We start from the raw sequence: 8,783 nt of genomic DNA, 5'->3' as shown, positions 1-8,783 counted from the left end.
GTAATTCCCCACCTCCCACGTCCCATGCATTCCTAAATACAAAATACATGCTGTTCCAGCCTCCTTCATATTTATACCCCCGCCAAACGAAGTTTGAAGGGGGTATATAGGAATCAGCGGACGGTCGGGCGGTCGGTCCGTTGCAAATATTGCGTCGCGAACTGCTTCCTCAGTTTTCAACCGATTCCCATAAAACTTGGCACAGATGTGTGCCTTGGGTTGTAGATGTGCAAGACGTATTTTTTGACAGTACCCAAAAGTACGTTGCCATGGTAACGGCATATTATGGGCAAAAATGGGTACAAATCTTGCGTCGCGAGCTCCTCCCACAGTTTTTGATCAATTTTTTATGAAATTAGGTACAGATGTTCATCTGAATATGTTAATGTGCAAGACACATATTTCCGCAGTGGCAAAAAGTGCGTTGCCATGGTAACGGCATGTTATTGGTAAAATATAGGGCAAAATGCTTCATGGCAAAACTGCTTCATCAGTGTTCTTCCAATTCTCATGGAATTCATATTGAATGTTTGTCTTAGGATATAGGTCAGCATGACGCATTTCTTGACAGTGACAAAAAGTATGTTGCCATGGTAACAGCTCACATATTATGAGCCAAAATGATGGAAAATTTTGTGTTGCAAACTACTTCCTCAGTTTTTGCCCAATTTCCATGAAACTTGGTACAGATGTGTGCCTTTGGTTGTAGATGTGCAAGACGCATTTTTCGACAGTACCCGAAAGTACGTTGCCATGGTAACGGCATATTAATGGCAGAAGATCAAGGAAAGATCTTGCGGATTTAACTACTTCCTCAGTTTTTTGACCAAAGCTTATGAAATGTTGTTTTGACCAAAGCTTATGAAATGTTGTTTGGCGGGGGTATAACCAGTCGCTGTAGCGACATTTCTAGTTATCGTCTATCAATGTCTATAGTACATGTGGTGAGTGAGCCCTTTCTTTACCAAACTAAATGCTAAGTAACGGATATATCCGGCATTCACTTTTTTCATTGAGAACATATAATATGAGTTCGTTGTCTAAAATTCGTGCTGCGTGCGTAGGAGGTTACAAGCTTGCTGAAAGACTTTCAGGTCCATCTCAGTCTTTCTGCGAAGTGGGTCTAAAGAAGACTTCATGAACCTGTAAGATGTGAAGGAAGAAAGGGGATTGAAAGAAAATGATATTTCAGTCTTTCTTTAGTTATGGGCATGAAAATGATTTTACCTAAGCTTACTTTCATTAATAGCTCAAATAAAAAAATGAGGAAAAGAAAAAAAAGTATTATATTATAGTTGAACTTCAAGACTCATGCTCCTTCATGTCCTTTGTGATACAAACACGAATGTAGAACTGTACCACGAGAGTTCTAGTAGTTTTTTTTTAAACGTAAAGTATACAAACTTGTTTCTATACATATGTATAGGCATACAATGTCTACTGTATGTTTTGTTAGTAACACATTCGTGTCTGCTTGTGTAAGTAATATCGCAATGACGCACACATATTGACATATATTGCTATTCAACATTTTCATATCTATTACAAGAGCGAATATGTTTGCACGTATTTCATATCTCATTGTGTAATGGCAATACATCGACACATCTAGTTGCTCTTTTCTTTCGTAGCATACCTCTAAGTGCGGTTTCTGCCGTAGAACGCTGACAACAACGTCGGCGACTTCTTGCACGTTTATTAGTTGCGTCTGTTTTCATTGGCAGAACGAGAAGATAAAACCATCGCATCTGCTATAAAATCATCCGTTTGAAGTCTGACTACATGGAAAGATGGTGACATTTATATTAGGAAACTCATGACACCAACTCTAGTTTCATAAGAACTGTGCCAACTACTTTCACGATGCAAAATTTGGAGGTTAACAAACTCTCTCAAGATCACGGGTTATATGCCGAAGACACAAAATCACATGAATCCTCTTTATACGGCAATTACAGTAATTGATCTTAGTTTAAGATATTGATAGACTTCATTATAATAGTATAGTGACTGGACTACTTTAAAAACTCGGTTTTGACATACAGGACTATATGACATAAGTTGAGATTTTCAATAAATCTGGTAATGCCAAATAAATGTCAAATTAAAAGCAGTTCAAAACACCAGTTTCGGATGATGACGTGACTAAAATGACAAGAAATGAAGACGTTGTTCGCAAAAACCGATAAGTCCATATTTGCCAAATGGAGATATTTGCGATTGAAGGGCAAGAAAAATAAAGAGAATAATAAGAAAAAATTGCTTCTTTTGACCATAACTTCAAAAATGTACCTTTATATGTAGTGACCAATATATCATCTAAAAGGTATTATTTTGTACTTTATGACAGAGACCGTACTTTAAAATCTTCAAAAATGGGATTTATCCGTTTTTACCAAAACATACTCTCCGAATATATCCCTACATTGAATGAAAACTTCTCACGCCATTCCTTGAGTGATTGAAAAAGACACTAAACCTTGCCATTAGAAAATAAGAGGCAAACACATAAAATACAGCGCACCTTCTGTTTTTTCCGATCTCTTCTCTCCCTCTCTTTTTTTATCTTTATCTGTATTGTTTCTCATTCTCTTAATCTGCCTTCTTACCCGTTCGCTGTTATTTTGTACTTCATTCATCAGGTCTTCACAGAGCAGCGATCTGATCGAGGTGTCTACACCACTAGGTGAAACCAGCTAAATTGGAAGAGTAAAATTACATAATACATTTTATTAGCAGTATCATTTTCAACATGGGTGTTGTTAACATTTTCGTAAATATCACTGGGTTTAGAATAAGAATAGTACTACCATTCTTCCATTATTTTCATTACTGTACTGAAAATGAAGACGAACAAAACATTCAAGGTAAACTTGGACGTCGACCAGAGAGGACTATTGCGTCTCGAATATTTTACCCGAATCAATATCATCATCAGATATATTCTTTAAGTTCATAACAAGCACTTCCAACATTTTAAGGAAATCAAACAGCATCTCCGGCTGATCTCATGTGCGTATATTTTCGAACATGTGTACTCATAGGTTCCCTGATATTATTTTGCTCCTGCGACAATTTCTCCCCTAAAATATCTTACCACCAACCCTAAATTCTATTCACAACCATAACCCTAACCCTAACCCTAATCCTAATATTAAACTAAACCTAAAACTCTAAAAGAACCCTAACCCTAATATATAAGTCCTTGAAGAAAATAAGACCGAAGTAATTGTCTCAGGAACAAGATGTCGTGTCACCATACCAAAAACAACGACCTAACGCTTTCTGAAAAAAAAAAACCCCAAAAACCAAAAAAAAAAAAAAAAAGCAAAATGACGTGAAATTTTGAGGTACTAGGAGATTACGGACATTATTCTTCGACGAATAATATGGAATGCCCTATAGCATTCATTTGATACAAATATTTTTTTCCTCGCTATTCTACCTCAAAGGCTAAAGGGACATTTTCAGGTAGTCACAATAGCTTAGATGGAACAGGGAGGTGAGACTCCAGTTTGCTCTCACCTCCCTGGATGGAAACATACCAATCAGTTAGATGCGTGGAAAAAGCAGCCAACGGCCAAACGAACGCGATTACCGTGTGAATGATTGGGTTTGCAAATCAATGCTGTGTTTTCACAGTCCTTTTTCTTTTCTTTGTCAAAATAGATGAGGAAACTGGTATTCTGTGCTTTGCTTCTTGGACAATCACAAGTATGATTTTTGATTCATTTCGAGCTATTGCGAACCTTACCGAAACACGAATGTTCGAGTTCCTTTCCCGCAACTCTTGACGCAAACCCTCGGTGAGGGCAGCAGTCATGTGTTTGATAGCTGCTTGGAAGCGCATTTTAGCATAACGTCCACCTACGACCCGATGACACAGGAGGCTGCCAAACAGAATTATGGAGAATAAAAAATGAGCACATCGTTAATACTGTTGTTACCTATTATTATTTCACCAATAATGATACCAACTTTTATTTTCTGAAAGTGAACTGGAGGAGAATGTAATTCAAAGAGAAGTCTTTCTCCATTAGCAAAATGAAGCCTCAGATCAGGTGATATTGTTCGTCTTTTGTTTTGTTATGGTTTTTTTTTTTCAGTGGAGTACACTGTAGATATCTAGGAAGCTAAGATTTTAAAGGAATGGCTAGGTTATATTTCCGAATTCAGATTCCCTCGTTTTTTTTTTTATGTACATGTAAAGCAAAATAACTTCCACCGTAAAAAAAAAAAAAAACACACACACACAAAAAAAACACATTTCCATTTCTCACTGTAGGAGCCACTTTGAGTGACCGATATTGAATGCTGACAAACTTATAAATGTAGTGAGGTCCTAACTTGGAACTGGATTTCTAATAAATTGTAACTAATACCGACATTACTTTTTTTTTTCTATTTCATGTTCTTTTCTATTCCCTTCCATGCTCCTTTTAAGCAGATGTACATGGGTTTCACGTTGTCTATGCTTTGATCATATCCTCATGAAAGAATAAGTAAACACTAAAAAAGTGACAAGCAAGTTTAATTGAAAAAAAAAATCAGTTTTTAAATAATAAGCATGTTTGATCGAAAAAAAAAGAATGTTCAGATATGAAGTAAAAATGTTTGGTAAAGTTCTTTTTCTTCCATTATGTGCTGAACGTTTTGCAACTTTTTACTCTTTTTGCAAAATTTATCCACCACAATATGTTGTAAAAAGATGCAGAATTAGATGCCATTATAGCCTCGCTACAAGTTGACATACCTCCCAATATTAATGATATGACCGTCATCCACACTTTGTGACATCATGTGTTTGATTGACAAGTTGCTACAAGCAGTCAACGCTAATATGTTCACCTGTAATGAAGCAAAGATTTTGATTACACGAATTGCATTTATTGCATTCTTTATTTGGTCCTAAATATTGCAAAATACGTATCATAAATTTCAGCCTTAACAAAATTAATAATTCAGGAAACCATGAAAAAAGTGACAATGGAGTTAAAAATCATGAGACATTTTACGCTTTCTTTGCCAGTGAATCGAGTGTTCCGAACATTAGGAAGCTTTAGATTTGCGGTGCCGACGTTTGAGACGACGCTTGAGCTGGACGTTCTCCTCTCCCATGCGTTGTGCTGAAAAGTAGCTTTAAATTACGCCGGGACGCAACCCCAAATGAAATAGAGCCCCCATATGATCGTTGCATGAAGTAGCTCTCCACGTCGTGAATTGAGCGGACGTAAAAATAGACGACGCGAGCTACAAATAGATCGACTGAGATACGCAATTTTGCGCATGCTAAGATTTTTATTTTTTCCCCCTCTGAACGTCCCCGTCCCGAAAATCTAAAGCTCCCTACAATCATCACTTTAAGAGCGTTTGCAACAGATGTGACTTCCCTGCCTTGTGGGTGAAGTGTAGTAAGCCATGTGCTGATTTACACTTGGCACTCGTTTCTTTCCTATTATACCTGCGTGAACCTAAGAGTCTTGTACACAATTTTCAGGAATTTTAGAATCTCGTATTGAATTAGTAGACAATCTTCAATTTTCCCTGACAAATTCCTTCCAAACCTCACAAGGTGTAACGAGTAATTGGTCATGGGTTTTACAAAATTGCCCTGACAGTGTTTTCATTTACAATGTCTTTTGCTCAGAATACCCTTTTTTGAAGTTATCGTGTTATTTGGTGTAATATTGACATTACTACCAATGATGATGATGATGATAATGATCAATAAGAATGATAATAATAGCAATGATGATAATAATGATAGTAATTATAACAATGACAGGGGCGGATCCAGGGAGGACCGCAAAAGGCACACGCCCCTCCCCCTTTATTTTTTGTTGAAACAAAAGAAATAAAAAGAAAAAAATGGGGGAGGGGTGCGTGCGTCCCCCCTTTAATTTTGTAAACGCGCCCCCTCTTTACGGAATTCCTGGATCCGCCCCTGCGCTGATGATAATAATAATAATCATAACCATAATAATAATCAACAGTGCTTACAGATATAACGCATAGTGCATGATAACACATGAAAAGTGTAGATTTCCCTATGTGCTAAAAGAGAGAGAGAAATACTACAAGATTTGCAGCAGTACCGTGTTTCATATCTCCTTCATAAGTAAGTAAATGTGAAATCGCTTATACGTTGGACGATGAAGAAGTTTAAGCATGTAAATGTCAAGAACCAGGTGGTGGAGAGCTATTCAAAAATCTCACTTCTAGCATCTTTCTCCATTCTGATGGCTGCCCGTCGAGGAGTGTACAGTCAGGACTGATGTACCCAGCGTTATTAACACAGACATCAACACCTCCAAACTTCTCCTTAATCCAGGAGAACATGCCCTCAATCTCGGCTGAGTTGGACAAGTCACACTGCTTTGGAGCAACGCTTCCCTTCCAAGACTCACTCTCCACCTCTTTGCCTAGACTCTGTTGTCAGGGCAAGCAGCGATAAAGTTGATAAATTGACATAACGGAATGATTAACGTACTTTCTTCAATGTTTTCTGCCTGCATGTATCATGAAGGAACAAGCTAACATCAGGACACTTTTTTTTTTTTTTTTTGGGGGGGGGGGGGGGGGGCGAGGATTATACTCCCTTCCCTGGCTTCCCTGTTCCATCGCCCGTGCTTACAGACCGATATGTTGCTGATTTTCTCTATGCTCGGGTGTAATATGCAATGTTATTATTTATCATAAATACAAAAATGAGAAGAGGTTCATAGTGTTCTCAGTGTTTGTAATCCACCCAAGTTCACTTGAACAGAATGATCTACATGTTGGTGTATGTGGCCTCAGAATTCGTCTTGTGCAGAAAGTCTGTGCACCCGACGTTACTATAGTCCGTCTTAACCGTAAACGTACATTACAACATAGTATTCTACTCCAAAGTCTGGACATACGTTCTAGTTTCCTGAAATCAGATGAACCGCACACAGTTTATCATTACAGCCATTTAGCATTCATGGACTCATGTCTGGAATAAAGCATGATATTGCAGGCATGATGAAGTCGAACCAATCTTTAGTAGTTCATTATATTAGTTACTGTTTGAGGCAGAAATGCAAGGTCTAAGATGGTGACACTTTTCACTTCATTATGATGACAAAAAAAAAAAACTGAAAGAGCTTACCACCAGTTTATCTAGGCTCCGCGCAGAGGCGACGACCTGCATGCCTTGGCGAGCAAGCTCCTTGGTGATAGCAGCACCGATGCCGGCAGAGGCCCCAGTCACCAGGGCGACTCGACCGATCCAACGATTCATTGTCGTGCTGTGACGTGATGAGAGGAAAGAAACAGAATAATGGACATGAAACCTGATCTGTTGAACTTTCATCTAAATTCACGAATAAGATAACTGGAATACAATCGCTTAATGTTTTCAGGTTGGTTTCAAGAATAGGTCGGTTGGGCCTTCATTAAAATTGGACCTAAGTTAATGAGAATGATACGAAATGTAAAATTGTCATGCTCTCACGTACGGACAGTAATGTTAGCCTTACTAACAAGGAGTTACGGTGTATTTGAATTGGCAGATGTGATGACGTCACAACTTCTCTTGTCTCCCAATTACACAATTTACTTCATTAAATCAGGGAGGTTTATTCTTTCAAGCACATGACGCGATGTGCATGTTTAATATCGTTTGCTGACTATTGCTAGTCACCTGGAATGAACCACGAGAAGTCGGCATCATTCGCCCCCCTTCTTGTGTGGGATTGCTCTCTCTTGAATTCATTGGCAACATCTCGGAGAATTTGTGTTTATCTACATGTCATTGCATGTGGTATATATATATACAGATGTTCTAGCAAAATGAGTAACTTCAATAAAAGTATATCAAACAAATTTAACACATAAACCTCGGTCTGAAAAAAGTAGTCTCGCATTGAAGAGTACGAGCGAACTCACAGCAGACAAGTCCTCCTCGCTTTTGTGCAGGTTGATCTTTCTTTCAATGAGCTAGCAAGTTGGCAACAATGAATGTGGGTGCTTTGAATAGACCAGTTCGCAGGTAACAAAGGTTCAACACAAGTAACCCCAAATTTTAAACCTGATTGTCCATCGAAGCGAAAAAGTTGTCAAGCTATGTACGTGTACGCTGTATGCGTTATTCGACTTGCTTTTGTGCGAGCAGGCTCCACGGAGTGTAGGCCTGTTATACAAAGCGTTCTTTCTCTGCAACGCCGAAAAACTGTTCACAAATCAGATTCAGGCGCTGTGCATGACATTGCTCTGTGCCCCAGTTTGGTGTTTTCTCAGCAGACCTTCACCTCTTCATACGGAGAATGTATAACTTCGAACTGGCTTGGTGGAGAAGCGAATCAAAACGCAGTATAGCAATTACACTCTTAACGAAAAAACGTAGAAACAACACGTGTTGGAACACCGCGCTTAATCGGAGTGAAAAAGTAAATATATCATATTTAAAGATAGGATACTAACATGAGCAAATATATGCATCATTGGTAAACTTAAGATGATTCTATTTTCATTTTATTTTGATTTGCCCATTATGAGGACAGAAATGCATGTGTATACCTTTCTTTCCATAACTGTTCCCAACGAATTCTAGTGTTTCATCTCAAATCTTACCTTGAAATGCGGCTTTAAATTTCGTGAAATGAAACTTTAACTTTGTCTTCAAATTTCATCTTGGAGTAAGAGTGCCTAGAACATGGTCTCAAATGCTTTAGAACCCAAACGCATTTTTATTGATTACGAAGAGTTGGCACTCCATGTTCATGTACAAAGCACCTGCCTGCTAAAAATGTATCGTTGTA

The 8,783-nt window shown here is 38.2% G+C and overlaps 1 protein-coding gene across 1 annotated transcript; it reads right to left on the bottom strand.

Moving 5' to 3' along the window:
* Window positions 1–1,101: 1,101 nt before the first annotated feature.
* LOC139739023 (dehydrogenase/reductase SDR family member 11-like) lies at window positions 1,102–7,264 on the bottom strand. The gene is made up of 6 exons (XM_071649637.1): window positions 7,133–7,264; window positions 6,281–6,429; window positions 3,755–3,890; window positions 2,610–2,696; window positions 1,637–1,708; window positions 1,102–1,143 (listed from the first exon to the last, which is right to left on the bottom strand). Exons 1-6 carry the CDS (start codon window positions 7,262–7,264, stop codon window positions 1,102–1,104), a joined length of 618 nt encoding a protein of 205 aa, XP_071505738.1.
* Between the last annotated feature and the right edge of the window lie 1,519 nt (window positions 7,265–8,783).

The sequence above is a fragment of the Diadema antillarum genome, unplaced genomic scaffold (assembly GCF_040938485.1).
Source record: "Diadema antillarum isolate AM-2024a unplaced genomic scaffold, OU_Dant_1.0 seq00000779_RagTag, whole genome shotgun sequence".
Classification (NCBI taxonomy): Eukaryota; Metazoa; Echinodermata; class Echinoidea; order Diadematoida; family Diadematidae; genus Diadema; species Diadema antillarum.
The sequence above is the reverse complement of the archived record's forward strand: the minus strand, read 5'-3'. Positions and strand labels throughout refer to the sequence as shown.